General features: G+C 42.9%; 1 protein-coding gene across 3 annotated transcripts in view; it reads left to right on the top strand.

The window, feature by feature from the left end:
• foxp4 (forkhead box P4) overlaps window positions 1-19,124 on the top strand; it is a 94,979-nt gene that overhangs the window by 36,333 nt on the left and 39,522 nt on the right. For all 3 annotated transcript variants that reach the window (XM_068314821.1, XM_068314820.1, XM_068314819.1), the window contains exon 3: window positions 14,873-14,962. In XM_068314821.1, the coding sequence (XP_068170922.1) occupies window positions 14,873-14,962 (90 nt within the window). The remainder of the gene's footprint in view (window positions 1-14,872; window positions 14,963-19,124) is intronic.

Genomic DNA, 19,124 nt, shown 5'->3' with positions numbered 1-19,124 from the left:
TTGCCGTTAGCTCCATTTAATGTGTGAATAGAAAGCGAGAGGCAGATTGCTGCAGTCTCCCTTCCCCGAAAGTTTAAACAAAACATTAATTGAGAAACGGGCAGTTTCAGACATTAATTTGGAGCCTCACTCCTCACTCCCATTTATCATAATCTATTATTTCACTTCCGTTTTTTTAATCACAAATGTGTGTGCGTGAAAACACACACACACACGCGCGCACGAGCACAAACACACACACAGATGATCTTTGTTTCTCTCTTTCACACACAGAGACAGCTACACACATGCACAGAACTGATGTGAGTTAATGAAGGGTGTAATTAAGGAGCCACAGTGATGACTGGAGATCAGGGGGAACTGATACAGATCTCAGATACACAAACACTGATGAGAGATAGCCATGGTGTGTGTATTTGTGTATGTGTGTGTGTGCGTGCGTGCGTGCATACGCATCCGCCTGCATGTGTGTGTGTGAGAGAGAGAGAGAGCGCACACGTTTGGGTTTGATGCTTGGGGTGCTCTTGCGGACACGTGTGAGATTGGTGTGTGTGTTAATGGACGATGAGAGATGTTAGATGATTCAGATAACGTATGGCTTCCTGTTAGATTGGCTAGACTCAGCAATCATGGCCTGTATGGATGGACTTAGGGAGGCTTTGAGACACATGTGATTGTGTGGCTTCTCCTGCTCAACTTTTGTTAAATTATGGGAGGTGAATGTTGGTCACTGGGACAGTTATGTCCTGTTTGACCTGCAGCTCTCCATTAGGGTTCACTTTCAGGTCAGGGGTGCAGAGACAACAGAGGTGATGGAGTGGCAAGTGAAGAGAAAAAAATATATTTTCTTTTCTTTCGTCAGCACAGTGGGATTTCATTTAATTACATTATACTTGCGTTTGGTGCCTCTGCCTAGTTGGTTTTTTCCCATATATGTCTTCATGTGAAATTTTGTCTGCATGCATAACCTGTGTGTGTGTTTGCATGTGCGCGTGCATGCATTCGTGTGTGTGTGAGTGTGTGTTTGTGTGCGTGTGTCCGTCCGTCGTGTGAGTGCTGGCCAGTAAATCAGTCACAGACCTCTCTCTCTGAGTGCTGTCACCTCCTAAAAGCTTTCCCTTGGTCTGGACCAGACCTTCCTCTTTATGTTTGAGGTCAGTGCAGTTCACAGGTCACTAGAGGTCATGCTGAGACATAGGAGGGGCAAGTTGGGTTGCCTAGCATCACGGAACACCCACTGCTGTTAGCGCAGCTTTACAAAGAGACCTATAGAACACCAGCTTCCTCCAAAAGCAGCGGCAGCTCACTGTATGGGGAGTGTTTTCTTCCCCCTTTTCTCGTCAAACTCTCCACTTGAATCTGCTTCAACTAACTGATATAGACAATTATTTACAGATTTCCTCCGTAAATTCATTGGTATGGTAACACATGCTTAATATTTGTAATTGAGCCCAGTGCACGCACACTTTTATTTGTCTCTTCGCTTCCTTTTTGTTCTTCATTCTCAGCTTTGTGACCTCCATATAGTCTGAAGGGTACTGATAAAGTTTATTTTCTTAGGAAGCGAGCTAGAAGACTGAAAGTCTTGTGGATAAAAGTACACGGACAGTGGACATGGTTCACCGGGCCAACTCAGCCAGCATCAGTGAAGTCACGGTTGGCTTGCCCAACCAATCGAGAGGCCCAGAGACAAGAATAGACAAGATACCAACAGAAGAAAGATGTCCTGTCTTTGTTGTGGAGACTGAATTATAAACACATCCCCGGGCACCTGAAGGGGTTAGGTTGGGTTTGGTTACCATGGAAGTGTTTGGAAGCATTTGCACTTGTTATACCTTGCTGTAAATTTGATACAGTCGTTTACACAAACATACGCAAACACACACAAACATGTGCCCACGTAGGAAAGAACGCTCCTCATGGAAGCATTTTTGTTGTCTGATTTTGAGAAAGTTGACCATTGACTCACTCTCCAGAGGTGATGAGGCCTCTCAAAGGGTCGTAGGTCGGTGAGCAATATTGCATGACCTCATTACCATTACTAGTCTGATCTGTTCACTTTGGTTACCACTTAATTCCTTCTCCATGGAGTCACTTATTTCACTGAGATGCTCTCAGTTGGTGTGTTTCACTCAGTTCACTGGGGGTAAGGCACTTAAAAAAAAAAGGAACCATACTTTTCAGTCACCCAGGAACACAAGTCAGAAATCCTTATAGTCTAGTCTCCACTTTTTTCCTTGAGTTCTTTCTTATTCCCCTGCTGCAGACTCACAAAAAGAGATGGACAGAGAAGGGAATGAGAAAAAGTGAAGTGTAAAAACAAAATGTGCTACACTTACACGGCTGCCAGGCAAGTTGTTACCCTGGAAACAGTGGAGAGCCCAGGGTGCACACAATGAACACACACATATACACACCGCGAACACAATAACTGCAGAGGCCTAAAGTGTTACTAATTAGCTAGTCTGCGCTGGTTCTTTGTGCGAGCCATTTTAAAGGAGAGATTAGAGTCAACAGGGAGGTGGAGAGGAATGTAGCTCTTCTTTCTCTCATCGCTTTATTCTTGAGCTCTTGGACAGTGTGTGATGGTCTTTTTTCCACAGGTAGAATGTGTTTGTTGTCTTGTCACTTTGGTTTTCCATCATTAGAAACATGGAAAAAGTATTTAAGTATAGTAGTACTGGCTGGTAACTTTTTTTGGCTTGCAAAGTTCCAGAAAAAACAATACACTGCAATGATGCCTAAACAAATTTTTCCAATGTCACAGACAGAAGATTCTACCAGATAACAGATTTATTAGTTCAAATTGCCTGCCTAAAAGAAAGATGATCAACAATTACCCTACCAAAGTAATAGATAGAAATGTCAAACATAAGCTTAATCCCTACTAAGCCTACTATGCATTAGATGACTTTGATAAGACTTTTGAAGATGAATCCTCAACTTTATAAGACTCACTCAAATCTGAAGGTCATTAGTCAGAAGTCACTCCTATAATAAGTCGGTGTGATCACTAAAATTTTCTGTCAGCTTATTTTAATCACAAGTTTATTCCAGGTTTTCATTTTTAAGAGAATCATGTCTTGTTCAGATAACACCTCTCTGGTTATGCCTGCTATCGGTTTGTTACCTCCTGTTTTGTGCTTGAAGGATCATGTTCATCTGATTGAAGTTGTCAACATCAGAGACATCAGCTAACTGGGGGAAGGACTGACAGATGCAGATGTGTCATGACATTCAATTGGATTCAATGAAACATGAAAACAATGCCAATTCATTGGCAATAAAAGTTGCCAGGTATGTTGGAAAATCTGAAACAACCAATTGGAGAACAGCCTTAGGTCAGCAGCCCAGTATAATTGGGAGACTATGATAGATGAGTGATTGATGATAAATGCTAAAATGTTGAATATATCCATTGCTAGAAGTGTAGCTACCCTCAACCATTTCCAGTACTATTGCTCTGATTTGTTCAGTCCGTCTTTGTAACTGGGCTTGCGCTTGCCATTTGCCACGTTGCCATAGGCGTGTAAATTCCAGATTGGCTACAAGGTTTTTAGCCTGTGTAGCCACAGTGGCGCTCTTATTTTTAGGAAAAAAAGGCTAAAACTTACAACTTTTTTGGACTCGCGAAAATCCCCCAGCTATAACAAACTTTTTCTCTCGCGAGAGCCGCTATATCCGGCATGCGCCGACGGAAATAGCATATGGAAATAGCCAATTGAAATAGCTGAAGCATACCGACGGAAATAGACGACGGAAATAGCCGAAGTCACCAGAACGCTCCCGATCATTAAATATGCACTCGGGTCATGACCTCCTCTCGTCCAATGAAAAACAAAAAGATTCTATTTTTACAAGCTCCGACAAGTCTACGACAAGGCGAGGATGATCGATCGAAAGAAATTAGTCGAAGATATTATCAACACTTTTTTGTAGTCTTAGACTTTTGATCTCTATGACCGACAGGAATAACCAGCGATGCATGTAAATATGTATTCACCTCGCTTGCTATTTTTCATGCCTTTTTAAATTGAAATGAAAAATCATGTTATCGACTTTAATAAAAACACAAAACTAAACTGTGGCATACCGATGGTGTTGATGGTGGTCAAAGTTAAAATGTCTTCTAGTCTAAGTAAAACTTACCAGTAAACATTGAGTAATATTTTGTATGACTGTATCTTCACATAGTGAATGCAAGTTTTCAATTGCTGAATCTCACATTCATACCTGCATAAAGTAGGATAGAAATAAAGATAGTTCAGCTTGAACTGTCGACTCTAGTGTATTTTTGTAGGTAAACTGAACAGAAGATTTTGCCCTCAGAATGCACCAGAATGCAGGAAAACAACCCCATGGGGAGCTCGACGAGCTTTGGTCGTCCACGTGCTGCGCTGCTGTCTTGAACACAGAGTGTGGCTTTTTGTGGCTTAATCAAGCCATAGTGGCATTGTCATACTAGCTCCTAGTGCAAGCCCAGTGTTCATATATACATTTACAGTCGATCTTAAATAGACCTTTAGTTGTAAATATTGGATCTGACTGACAAACACTTTTTGTCTTATATCTTTTCATATCAATTAAAGGGATAAAGACATCAACAAAAATAAGAACATTTTACTTGGCTTTGATTTTCCTTTTATCGGAAAATGTGCCCATGCACATCTGGCCGTACTGACCCTCTTACTAAATCACATAAGCCAGAACAGGCACACACTTCCCCCGTTTCCCCTTCTTGATGCACACCCACCCACCCTTGTTCTTTATATTTGGGGAAGTTAAAGATTTTCTGCTTGTTTAGAATTTTAACCTCTTGCACAGCAGCCGGTCTTTGTTGTGCTTGCCCACTTCCGAAATTTGTGTACAATTGTGTGTCCACGAGTGCGTGTGTGTGCGTGTGGTAAGTTTGGGGGTGAGGGTGTGTCCGTCTCCATCTCCTCAGCCACAACCAGGTGTGAAAACCCTCTGAACCAAAGACATGAAAGAGTTATTTCCAACATGGCAGGCGAGCAGGCGGTCTAATACTTTTACAGGCCATTGACTAGGACCATGTTTCTCTGTTTAACCAATAGCCTTCTGAGTTTGCCATTTGCCTTTATATATGTGTGCACATACACATGGCAGACAGTCTGTGTTTGTGTATGCATGTGTTTTCCCTCTGTCTCCTGAGCTGGGTCTTGGCAGAGTCTTGCCTGTGTTATTAGTGTGATATTTTTTTTTGGTTATTAATAATAACAGTTAAACGGTTTCCATATGTGAGGCCTGGTTGCCAGGCTAGTGCTATCCTCATCATGTGCTGGCCTCGCACAGTATGCCCTCTCAGGAGTTTTCTCTTGTTGGGCAGTAGAGGCAACTTAAACTCCTTACCCATCAAACACCCAACACCTTAGTGGCTTTGTCGTGCCAGGAGCATGACCAAGTTACTTAACTGTCCTACCAACATGAGAGCGAAAATATTACAACCTGCACTGTGTATGTGTATGTTCCTGTGTGCACGTGCCTGTGTGTGTGTGTGCGTGTGTGTGTCCCTGTGTGTGCATGTGTTTTCCACTGTGGGCTGGGTCTGTCTGGAGTGAGACCTTCCTCCCTTGCCAAACGAGCTGTGTTGAAAACCGCAGGGCAACTGCATATGTGTATATAGTGTATGACGTGTGTGTGTGTGCGTGTGTGCGTGCGTGTGTATGTGTGTGTGTGTGTGTGTGTGTGTGTGTGTGTGTGTGTGTGTGAAAGGAAACTGCTGTAGAGCTATTTGCCATCAATTAGTGTCCTGGATTGAGATGAGGCTAACAATACAGTGGGAGCTACTTTTCTCTTCTCAGGAAGGGTGTTCCTCTCTTTCTGTCCCTGCTCACATCATCATTATCAGTAATTGACTATCTCTCAATGCCCCTTTTCCCTTCACTTTACAGAGAAAAGCTGACAGTGTCTCCTTAGGACGGGGTCGATTTTGTTCCGTGTGTATATGGTGATGGATTTTGTCAGGATATAAAGCAGTTGTGAGTATTCAGTCAGCTCTTTTTTTATGACTGTGCCTGTACCTCTGTGAATTAATAGAAACATTAGATGAGTTTAAGGCCGTGGTAGAAGCAGGCAGGTTTTCACGTTTCACTTAACAGTTTTGAACTGAAGAGGACCATCTGGAATACGGCAGGGTCCCTGGAGTTTAGAACAGGTCCCTTTTGTGAAAAATAGGATGTGGAAAAAAGAGCAAAATCTGTCAGAGTTTTCAAACATTACGGCATATTTTGAAGTTCTTTTGGAGTTTGTGAGTTTTTATTGCATTGGCTCTTGAAGGCGGCCTTTCCTCTCTTTAATGGTCAGTCTGGGCCTAAGGGAAGCTTGCTTCAGCCATTTTAAAACCTCAGCTCTAGAATTGTGACTTTATATTACGGAAACATTACATTAAAAAGCAGAATGGGGTTGCAGCTGGCTTGCATTTCTGAAGGTGTCCCAGATAGTTTTAGCGCGGTGGCGGCCTAAACAGATCGACATACCCGGTGCCATTTAAGTTCAGTTCTATTATATTGGTGGACACCTGGTTTAAAGTGTGTATTGCTTTGAGAGAGAAAAAAATGACAGGAAAGCTGGTTAAGAGGGGCCGGAAACCCCTGATTAATACCAGACAATGAGATGAGGTGTGTGAGGAAGAGTCGAGGAAAGGGGCAAAGTCTCAACAAAGCATAGAATATTTGTAGCCCACCATGAAATTGAGCAGCTTTAGCGGGCTTTGGCTCAAGATGCTCTCTATGCCTATATGTTTTGTTATATGAAACCCCTGTTCTCCTCTAAATACAGTATGTCTACCACTCCCCACTCCCTTAAACCTATGAACTACAAACCTGTTCTTAGGTTTTAATTTAACAAAGAATGTCCTGCCACCTGTTCTGCAGTCATCTGCCCCATCCATGCTGGAGATTGAGTTATCTTAAATAATCTCAAAATCATACCACTGAATTAACACCTCCTGGAAAATAGGAGTACCAATTAAAAAAGCTGCTGTAATACTTCCTTTAGATAAAAGCATCCAGGCTTTGGAGCATTGATATTGATATGCTAATCCTAAATGCAGATTAGCATTTTTCTACCTGTCCCGGTGCCACAGCTGCTGTCACGTTCAAGGGTCTTTGCTTCGCAGTTAAGGCAAGGCGAGGGCACCGTCATAAGGCCAACAGCTGCATTCACAAGGCTTAGCCAGGGCATCTATTTTAGGCTTTGGTCTAACCTATATCTGCTGTCAGGATTTTCTATAGGGAATAAGAGTATGGGTAACAGATTTCTCTAGAGGGGAGGAGGGCAAGGCATAAGAAAGATACTTGGAGACTCTCCAGACAAACTTTTTGTGAGTTGTGAATTATGCGGGAAGCAGAGTGAAAGACAGATCGGTTGGTGTAGCTCACATATGTCAAAGTCAAGACCCGTTGGCGAGATCTGGCCTGTGGCGAATTATTTATGGCCCGCTGGATGATTTTTAATTAAAATTAGAACCGGCCCGCAGGCCACATCGGCTGGCTGGTGTTTTGCACGCACCAAAACTACAATCCCCACAATGCAACGGTAGCGAAAGTCACTGCAACGCACCAAGCGGGCTTTGGTTTCATTGTTTATCAGCAGTGGGTAGTGCTGTTGCCGCACAGCAAGGCGGTTCCGGGTTCTCGTCTTGCTCTGTGCAGAGTTTGCATGTTCTGCCCGTGTCTGCGTGAGTTCTTTCCGGGTTGTCCAGCTTCCTCCCAACTCCAAAAACATGCGCTTCAGGTTAATTGACTGGTCCCAAATTGACCGTAGGAATGAGTGTGTGTGTGCGTGGTTGTCTGTGTCTCTGTGTGGCCCTGCGGTGCACTGGCCAACAGTTTCCCTTGCCTGACGCCCTAAGCCAGCTGGGATAGACTCTAAGCTTTCCATAACCGGCGACAGCAGATGAAGCGGTCATGACAATGGATGAATGGATGTTTATCAGCAGTCAGAGCCTAGTTTGCATTTAGCTACTCCCCTCCTCAAAACTGGCTAAAAGGAAGGTGGACGCTGAGTGTAGGTGGTTTCAAGCCAGGTGGGAGTCAAATTTTTTCAAATTTAAGACAAAAGTATATGTTTTACTTGTGTATTTGATGAATTGTGCATTAATGTCACCTTTTTCAAAGAAGAAAACCAAGACAGTGCATTAACTCACATGAAATGACCTACCTGCAAATCAGTGGGACTTCTGCTGTTGTCATTGGGAGACCAGTTCAGATATGTGTGGTTTCACCTTGGCAAGTGTTACTCTGATGTCATTTCCACAGGAAAGTCGGTTTTTTTGGTTTCCTTGTAAATGTAAATTGTAAATTCACGTTGCACGTATTTGTCCGACCACTTTCCTTTTTTGCTCAACATAGTTACTATGAATTAAAATATTAAGAAAGCAATCAGATGACGTACCATCACGACAGGCATGAATCGACTAAGGAGTTCACAAAATCCCGTGTAGCACAGGTAGGCTAATCGATGTAACGTCACGTGACCACCTGCAGACAGTGATGGTAAGGGGGGCGTATCATCACGATTTGACACGGTGTGTCAAACGTACATAGTGATTTGTGTATGTTCAGCAAAAACACCCGACACATTGTGTAAGGTGTTTTGTCTTGACCTCCATTATGCAATAATGCATGCACAATAATGTATTTGTATTATATAATGCATGCAATTTTAATTAATTTATTTATTTTGATATTAAGGAACATATTTTGTTTTTGAGGGACATTTATTTTTTTGCTGTTTGTCTGTTGAAAAAGTTTCCTCTTAGGATATTAAAGTTATAAAATATTGCTTTCTTTTTTTATTAATCGTATACACTGTGTTAGCTCTTGGTTCAAAAGTTATGTTCATTTCAATATGTTTTAATAAACATTGAACCAGTTCGGCCCTTGGCTTGTAGCAAATTTGTTGTTTTGGCCCTCCGTGTATTTGACTTTGACACCCCTGGTGTAGATAGAAGGAGGGATAGACAGTGGCAATAAACTGAGAATGCAATCTTTATTTTTTTACAGGGAGTGACATTTGGTTTATGGGAGTCCGTTGCTGCAAAATTACATAACGATCCTTCTAACAGTCACCCCTCAAGGTATTTGTATGTGCATTAGAGCGAAGTGTGTGTAAATAACTTCTGAACACACAGGTGAGCATCTGGTATGTCAATGTCGTCATTCATTTGGTACATTTCCATTCAGTGTTGTTTGTTTTACATCTTTTCCTCTTTGTTTCTTCTCATTCTCTGATCATGAAACCCATCTTAGCATCACAAGAAAGTGGTAGAATCAAAGATAGGAGAAATGTTAGCACCAGAAAAATGAATACAGAGAAGAGAAAAACTAATTGACGTAGGGAATTAAAGTAAAAGGTTGGTCTGAGGGAGTTTGGAGGGATGTCTTGGTTCTATAGTGAGGAGGGTCAATGCAAATAGGGACAGGCAGTAGTAGGAGAACAACCAGGAGGACAATGGCATTGATGCAGTTTAAGCTTGGATCTCAGCTTCAATGACATAAGTCCAGGAAGAGAACTTGTTCTTTTTCAAAGACCTTAAATCAGAAAGTGTGCCGGTCTACTCCTTTTACCATGTTTGCTCTTCTGCAGGAGGGAGGTTTCAGGAATAGAGGAGTGGTGTATCACCAGTCTCTCCTCTCACGCTGCTGACGAGTTCAATGTCGTGGACGGGTGAAACAATGAGCTCCTCACCCTTCCCCTGTTTTGTTTCTTTGTACTTTGCTACTTCTTGGACCAAAAGTAAAGAAATCTGACACCACCTGCCTCCCCCCTTGTCCTTCCTAATTCCCTCTTCTTCTCATCGTCGTCCCCGTCCTCCATCAAGGACAGCCCACAGTCTGCCCCAGGGGCTGTTTATCTATGGGGGGAAATAAGAAGGAGAGGGGGACCAGTTTGTTTCGTTCTGGCCATCAACAATGGACCTCAGTCTGTGCTGATGGACTACTCCAGCATATGGTACCCACCTGTCTCTCTCTCTCTCTCTCTCTCTCTCTCTCTCTCTCTCTCTCTCTCTCTCTCTCTCTCTCTTTCTCTCTCTCTCTCTCTCTCTCTCTCCCTCTCTCTCCAACCCCCTCGGCCACCCCTCCTCCTTTGCTATGTCTCTCTGTTTAGATTTCTTTTCTTATTCCTGCATTCCCTCTCCTTGTCTCACCCAAACATGCTGGGCGGATTAGCAGTGAGATTCATCACACACACAGACCTGTTTGCTTTAGCAACCTGAGCCAGGCACAGGGTCGTGCACACACACACACCCACACCCACACACACCCACACACACACACACACGCACACGCACAAACACATACAAATATACTGGTATCTAAGGAGGCCGGCCTTGAAACATGTTACTTCTTTGTTCATATCCTAGTTTTAACTCCTTGCTCTTCCATTGTTGCTAGTGGAGAATTTTTGCATAGTTTGTACTGTATGCACACACACACACACACACACACACACACACACACACACAAACCCTCCCTCCTTTGAAGAAGTAGTTGTCAGCCATTCAGAATCTTGTTAAGGAGAGAAACTTCAATGCGTGTGTGTTTGTGTGTGTGTGTGTGTGTGTGTCTGTGTGTGTGTGTGTGTGTGTGTGTGTGTGTGTGTGTGTGTGTGTGTGTGTGTGTGTGTGTGTGTGTGTGTGTTTGTGCGTCTGTGACCCTGCTGAATTAAAAAATGCACTGTTATTAAAGGCTGTGTCAGAGGCGATGATTTACTGAGGGGTGCGATGACAAGTCAGAAGAACTCACACACACACGCGCACACACACACACACACACACACACACACACACACACACACACACACACACACACACACACACACACAGTGTGCTTGCAGGCCTCCAAGCTGAGCAGTGACCTGCTCACCCCTCCTTCCCCTTCCTCCTCCTCCTCCCCTCTCTCACTCTAATAAAACCTGTCTGACACCAGTGCTGTGTGTGTGTGTGTGTGTGTGTGTGTGTGTATGTGTGTGTGTGTGTGTGTGTGTGTGTGTGTGTGTGTGTGTGTGTGTGTGCGTGCTCTCACACTCTGCGGCAGCACAAAGGCTCTGTTGTTGGGTCTCCCTCTTAGGCCTCCCTCATATTTTCTTTAAAGGTGCAGTGCGCCCCCAAGAATGCCACGGAGGGGAACAGGGAGTTTGGTTTTGGGGAAGTCTAGGAGGAACTGGTGTGTGGGTGGGTGGGGGGGTGGCTGGATGGAGGAGGGGTGCAGGGTCTGCAATGGTACAGCTCGTGTACGTCACAGAGAGAAAAAGGCAAGGAGCAAGTGTGGGGAGGAGAATTGGAAGAGAAGGGTCAAAAATGAGAAGGGCTTCTGAACATCGTAGATGTGTGTGTGTGTGTGTGTGTGTGTGTGTGTGTGTGTGTGTGTGTGTGTGTGTGTGTAGTTGTGTGTATAGTGGTGTGTGTGTGAACTGTAAAATTATGACAGTCCCATCATTCAAACTACTGATGTTGTTAACAGAATCTAGACTATAAATAACCATAAAAAATAAAACTGAATAAGCTCCACATTTGGGGCTGTGATCTAACACTAATCTTTTAAGCTGTAGACAAGTCAATATACATTTACAAAACACACATGAGACAAACATTATGGATCATCGGCTTTATTAGGTGATTTAAATAACTGTCAAATATAATCGATTATATACAGTTGACAAGATATGGTACAAATAAAGCCGACATAAGGAAATGAAGGTGGTGGTGGTGGGGTGTTATTTCCCACACTGGGAAGGCTTCATACTATATTATCACTTCTTACAATTCAGATGCACTCCTCCCCTTTTTGGGGACAGTGTTATATGACTATAAACTCACCAAAATGAGATTTGGGGCTTCATAAATAAAATTTTATTTTACCCAACTCAAAATGATGCATTCTAACTATGAGCTCTTTTCAGCTGTGACGGCTTTTTTGGTACCACATCATATGGCTGTGCTCAAAGACAAGATACGATTCAATATCACCATATGTCACCTCTCATTGCAGTCACATCAAGCCATGATATACTCTTGCAAAAATATCTATACACTGGGGTGACACAAATATAAGCAGAGACGTTTTTTTTAAATTGCTCAACGTTTAAAAATGGATCATTATTGCTTTTTTTCCCCCTTTTTTTTTTTTTAAATTTAAGAGCCAATAACAACATGGATTGTAATCATTGAGGAAAGTGAAACCAATATTTGGAACCATTTCAAATTTTCAGCAAAAAATGAGAATGTAAAAATTTTGAAATGTTTCAGTTGATTATACTTAACTTTTGATTCTACATTACTTAATACTGCCAGGACACGAAATTTGTTGGACTTCTTATGCCACCTGTTTTTTTATTTATTTTTTGACAAGATATTACTTAGAACATTAATTTTATTCAGTATTGAGAGATTTCTTTTGTAAACAGAGTAAGGAAGTAAAATGTTTTCAATAATTTTATCAATAACCACATGTGATAGATGATAGTTGAGACAATATTGCATGTATTATCAAACAATTGTTCATATTATTTTAAATCACCGTTGTGATTTGAAAGGTAAATCTGTCATCCCTTCTAGTTAGACTTAGAGTATATGGCATCATCTTTTCAGCAGCTAAACTTTGACAGTTCTCTTTCTTGGCTGGATCACATTTGAACAAACTTTGACCTAAATCCAGAAAACAAATGATGTTGAACGTCCAAAGACTCATATCGGCGATAGCCCTTGTCTCTCACCAACACCTTCATCCACGAGTGCAGGCAAAGGAGAGGAGACAGGCATCACCTCAGCTCGGCTGTAGCGTTTATGAAAGCCATAAATGGCTCTTTAATATAGTGGTAATCAGGGTGGTAATTTGGGTGGAATTGTCCCTTATTGTTGCCAGACATGCCTCCCCAACTCTTGCCAGCACACACATAAGCACACACACAGACAAACACACTCGCTCCCTCTCAGGCAGACGGGGTGTTCAAGGAGTAATTCACACCACATGGCAACAAACTGGCCGGTTGGCTTTTTTTGTTTTTAGGTTGTTTTTTTTCTCAAAGTGCATGTGTGCATGTGTGTGTGTGTGTGTGTGTGTGTGTGTGTGTGTGTGTGTGTGTGTGTGTGTGTGTGTGTGTGTGTGTTTGTGCCCGCTTTAATGCTGAGGTCAAGCCAGTAAATGGGAGGGGGTTCCCCTCCCATTTTTTGTTAAAATGTATGTATGTCTGTTTGTGTGTATTGGCAGGGCTAGACCTACGTCCTTGCGCGCGCGCGCGCGCGCGCGCGTGTGTGTGTGTGTGTGTGTGTGTGTGTGTGTGTGCGTGTGTGTGTGTGCGTGTATGTGTTTTAATTGCAGCCTCAGCAAAAGCGGCAAGTGTGTGTGTTACAGATGGTTTTCATCATTCTACACAGAGACCTCTCTCTTTTTTTTGTCTCTCTCTAATCTCCTCTCTCTGTTTTTGTAATTAAACATTACTTAATATACCCGAGATTCTAATTTGACAATTCATTAAATATGTGACAATACACTGTAAGTGTTTGCTCTGCTGTTTCACAGCCTCACAATATTTCTGTACTTGTGAAACGATGCAGTAGAAAAGGATTTCTGGTTCTGCATAGTTGAGTAAGAGCCTCTTTTGTCAGGAACATCCCTCATTTTGGCCGTTAATTTGCGGTGTCCACACACAAGTGTGTGCATGTGCACGCGCGCGCACACACACACACACACACACACAGACACACACACATGCACAGACTTTCATAAATCAATATTTACTAAGAAACCTTTCCCCTTTGAGTCAGAGGAAGCAAATGTGCATCCTGCTGTCTCTGTCATGAGATGTTTGTGTGTGTGTGTGTGTGTGTGTGTGTGTGTGTGTGTGTGTGTGTGTGTGTGTGTGTGTGTGTGTGTGTGTGTGTGTGTGTGTGTGTGTGTGTTTGTTAGAGAGGGAGAGAAACTGCGCTTACAGTAAGTGTGAGACGACTCTTGTGTTTAGAGAAGGGTGTTTTCATGTTTTGTTTTAGGAGCAGTTAAGTCATTTCAACAGCTTCTCTGTTCCTCAGGAAGTGATTTATCTCCACGATGCAGAACTTTAACAATCCAGCAATCAAAGCGCTAAATGCTAAATGTAAAAGAAAGACATGCTTACATTTTGAAGGTAATTGAGGTGAAAGGGAAACATTAGGTACGAGGGAAGGAGGGATGAGGTTGTGGCATTTGAAGAAGTGAATGAGTGAAGAAGAGAGTGACGTGTCACTGGTATGAGTCGACAATGCTGGAGGCTGGAAAGAGGAGAAAATGAGAAGAGGAAGGATTGTGACGAGGTGGTTGATGGTTAGTCACAGCTTTTCAGGGCACGTCAGGGTAAACAGGTCCTTACATCATTCTAACACACACAAACACAGTGCAACTGACACACACAAAGATATGCTGACACACTTCTGCCTCAGAGGATGTGGAAAACCCACTTGGTGCCTCCCTCAGAAAAGAAAAGGAGGAGGTAGGGGGTGAGGGAGAGAGAAACAGAAGGACGGGGGAGGCTAGAAAAAACAAAGTAGAATGGAAAGTAGAGATGGTCAGATTTTTGAATTGGAAAAGATTTTGAGTGAGTCACATAGAATTGCACACAAAAACAGATATACATACTTGAGCATGTGTGCCAAGGGGACGACTCAGGTTGAGGAAATCAGAGCTGACAGCTTGGCAGAGACGTTGGCTGCAGAGAGTGGCCGGGCAACTTAATTCTATGCATTTCTTTTATTGTTAAAAAATGTTATTTGAATTTGCACTGTTTTTTTGGTATGTTTAAGTGTAAAGGTGCAATTGTGAGAGGTGCGTGTTTTGTATGCATGTTTGTGTAATAACTATTTCCTTTTCTTTTGTAGGCGCTCCAGGCTGCCAGGCAGTTCCTCCTCCAGCAGGCCCCTGGACTCAACTCTCCAGTCAGCAATGAGGTCAAACAGAGCCCAGTGCAGGTCAGTGTAGACAGACACACACACACACATGCACACACAAAAACACTCATGTGCACACACACAAGTACGCAAAAGAAGTGGCATCAGAAACCATCCATAGCTTTGTCGTCAACAACCTGCCACGTAAACTATACACTGTGATGTAAATGCGTATCCGTCCCGCTCTGTGTCTCTCTCTCCTTCGCTCCCTCTCCTTCTCTCTCTTTCTGCGAGAGCATGTGCGATTATTAGTGTGTCCGTGCGTAAGTGAATGAGGTCTTTGTAGTGATTGGGGTAGTGAGCTGTTTCCAGAGTTGAATTCCACAGTAAGCAGAGAGAATGGGGTTAGCTGGAGTGCAGGATCTCCACTGAAAGACACTTGAGGAGGTCATGCACACGCGTGTGCACACACACACATACACACACATACATAGAGGCAACTTTCGTTCATTATTCCCCACGGTTTGAGCAGAATCCAATGGCATTTCTCCATCTTCCATTTTCGCAAGCTGGTGAATTTGAATTTGTGAACCTTTAAATCCTAAGGGTGGAGCAACAGTGGATACGACAGGTCATCAAAGGTGTTTCACGTCTAAATTGGTCAGCTACTAGCAGCTACCAGCTAGTTAACATCAGGCCCCTGCCCAGATGTGGAACTCCCATAGGGCCGAGGGGTGGGAGTGTCACTCTTCCAAGCCAGAGATTCCAGAAGGAATCTAAAAAATCATGTGACTGATGGGCTATGAACCTTCAACAATCAGTAAATCATTGTGCTGGGAGAGAGGAGTCTGAGTTAAATATCACAACACCACTATGCACACAACTACAACCTCAACCAGGCCACAGAGCTGATGTTCATTTCTTTCAACTTCTTTGTACCAATGGAATCCAAAAACTGAAGAGCGTCACTTAAAGTTGCATTTAGATGTTTGGACAGATGAATCTCTTACAGTGTTGTTGTTCACTTTTGCAACTGTGCTGCAGATGATCTTTCAGATTCTAGAATGTACAGAAATTATGGTGAGAAGGTAAAAGGAACCTGAACTGTCATGGAATGGAATCACTTTGCATGTGAGGAATGAATGACCAACTGTACTGCTTAATTTTAGATATCTTTGAGAGTGTGTTTGATCTGTTGATCAGTCATTCTAAAGATTCTAAGGGTGCAGAAAAAGGCTTTAAGGAGATTGTTCATATATGTACTAAAATGTTAATTTGTTTTATCACATATTTTCTCATCTCACTCCACCAGAATTTAGACTACCCATTCTGCCATATCCTACTTTAAAGCCTGATTATGGCAGTATGGATATCTGTAAGCTAATAAAGATCACATATGCTTCTACTTCTGGAAACCATTGACAATTACGTGATGTAACGCACAAGTGTACATTCTGTAAGACAGAGCTGTGGGTGTATGGCAGCCATTCACTGCTCTCCTCATTAACAAGACACATGGAAAGCAGACAGCTGTACCATCACAGCTTGAAAACTGAACAAAGACATGGAGGAAAAGTAGATGACAGTCTGAAGGAAAGATAAGGTGTGATGAACCAGTCAGGTGCAGACCGTCCATATATAGTAGTTCAAGTTGTTTGTTGCTTGTTTATGAAAGAGCATGCTCATGCATCTCTTCCTCTGTCCCTGTGTTGCTATGGCTCATTTGTAAATACAGTTTTGTTTTTTTTATTGATGATGCTTGTCTGCTTTAAATTCCTTTAAATTGATCGGATCAGGCTACAAGTGAATCTGAACCACAGTTCAGTTTGATCTGGATCCAGACCACCTTGGGTCAAAACTCACATGGGGATATTCTGGATCAAAATAATTGGGTATAAAAGCGCCCTGAAAGAAAGTGATCATGTGGTCGGGGGTGAAACTGGAAGTGTGATGTAAATCACTTGTTTTGCAAATGGGATGTAAGGAACTCAGTCACGTCCGTGTAAGAGCTGACAAGGGATTAACCTGTGACACCATTTTGTTCTGAACGGGGTGAAACGCAGGTTGGATACATGTTCAGCTGACCTTCCTCGTACACTCATCTCTAATATGAAAACAGTATTACCTTCCACTGCCCTCCCTCGCTGTCTGCCTGGAACACATCCTCTCTTTTAACACACACCAACACTATCTCTCCTTCACTCTCTCCATCTTTGTCTTGTTTGTCTTGTTTGTTGGTCCCTGGCCTGGATAGCCCCTCTGTTCTCTCTAGGGCATCGCTTCTACTTTGCTGTTGTCTGAGCTGTCAGCTCACATGCCCTCCTAACCCTATAAGAGTGTGTATACATGTGTGAGTGTGTTATATGTGTGTAATCCTCACAATCAAAATCAAAAACAATAAAAACACACAATGTTGTTGGCTCGTCTTTTTTTTTTTTTTTATAGCAGCAGGTGTTTAGTAAACCTTATAGCCGCCTGCCTGGAGCTCATTTCATAATTACAGGTACTCTTATTTCCAGCTTTACAATCATTTCTAAATGTCAGAAGCTGCAGTCATCCACCAGCCGCAGAAAGGACGAGCGTGCAACTGAGTGAAACTGGTCATTTCTTAAGGTGGCATTAAGCAACTGCACGGTGACACAGTGACTGACATCAGGCACAAAATGGCTGTCCTTAGGTTGGCTCCTGCTGGGTTGCTCTCACACATGCAAATGAGCCTCAGTCAATAATGAGATCTTTAGGAGCTCGATAATTAGATTTTTCCTTTCTCTCAGAGGGAAAACGACAGGGGCAGACAGAGGGAGCGGGAGGACCTCTATTCGTGTCTTGACTTCTTTGGAGAAGTCTTGGTCTGCTCTGACAAGCCCTCCTCCCTCCTTCAACCCCACCCCCCCCACCTCCTTTCCCATCATATTTCTTGTCTTTTCTTTCTATATAATGGGGGGGAAGGAGGGGTGGGGCTTGGAGCAAAAGAAACTCAGAGATTACATCTGCTTTTTGATTTGTTGTTCAGAGATGGTCTCTGTCTGCGGTTGGTTGCGTGAGATGGTATCAATCCATCGTGTGTGTGTGTGTGTGTGTCTGTATGTGTGTGTGTGTGTGTGTGTGTTTCCTTTCATGCATGTGCATGACAATAGCTCAAGTCTCTATCGGGCAACTGCTGTAAAAAAAGAAAACAGACTGTGTGTAAGACAATTTCAGCTGCAGTTGGTGTTGGTGTTGGTATTGGTATGTCCTTCCATATGACAATAACATTAATAAACTGTAGGTATTGGAATTGTTTACCCTGGACAATATATGTCACAAAATGAACTGTGGATTGGTCTAGAAGTGATTGGGCCATCATAAACACCAGGAGTGTGTATGATGGCCTTGTTATAGGCACAGTGCTGTTCTTGCTTTGAAAGACTAGTAATAACTCTATGTTCTGATTCACTATGAAGCAGCCGCTAATGTTCCCTTAGGCAAGGCATGCACAAACCTGTGGGTGAATTACAGACCCTCCAGGTGTGAGCTGGTTGTGGGAAAACGAGCAAAAATCAGTCTTTCCTGAGGAAGTGGAAGTGAAAAAGGTAATTTATCTCAGTAAAAGATCACACGGCGTGTCTCCAGGAGGGACTGGGCATAACTGCCACATTGAAGCAGACCTCAGTCCGTGCCATGCTTGTGATAGAGTGAATTGTTGAGCGCACAGTTGGCAGACAAAGTGGCAATTGGTGGATTACCCAGCATGCCACGTAGCCTCCATGACCTGCTACACATTCTCTTCAATGGACACGTTTGGCACACGCTCATACACAAGCAGACACATATACACCCACTTGGCAGGCTCACGCCTGGCACACTTAACACGCTGCCATTTGGCATGCGTACATACAAGTCGATACACGTGCACGGCTTTGTAATTGAATAGTGCAGTGTCCTGTTTTCCTGTATTATAGAGGAGCTTGTTTAATTAGTGAAAAATGGAAAGACTCATTAGAAATATGTTAATTAGCTTGCCTCTTTTCTCTGGAGAGGGCTGACCTCGGAACGCTGAGATAGAGGACGACAGTGAGACACAAGAAAAGAGGTAAGATTGAGTTATGTCAGTCGTAAAGCACAGACTTTATATTCCGATGGAATTCACTATTTATCAATAAATCTCCATGAATCTCCAGTTCCCATGGTGCTTAGTGATTCGCTGACCCTACGCAGCTGCTGTACTTGAACGACTATTAAACATCAGAATTCTGAAGTAGGA

This window comes from Antennarius striatus, chromosome 5 (genome assembly GCF_040054535.1).
Source record: "Antennarius striatus isolate MH-2024 chromosome 5, ASM4005453v1, whole genome shotgun sequence".
Classification (NCBI taxonomy): Eukaryota; Metazoa; Chordata; class Actinopteri; order Lophiiformes; family Antennariidae; genus Antennarius; species Antennarius striatus.
This window is presented reverse-complemented; position numbering and strand designations above follow the sequence as displayed.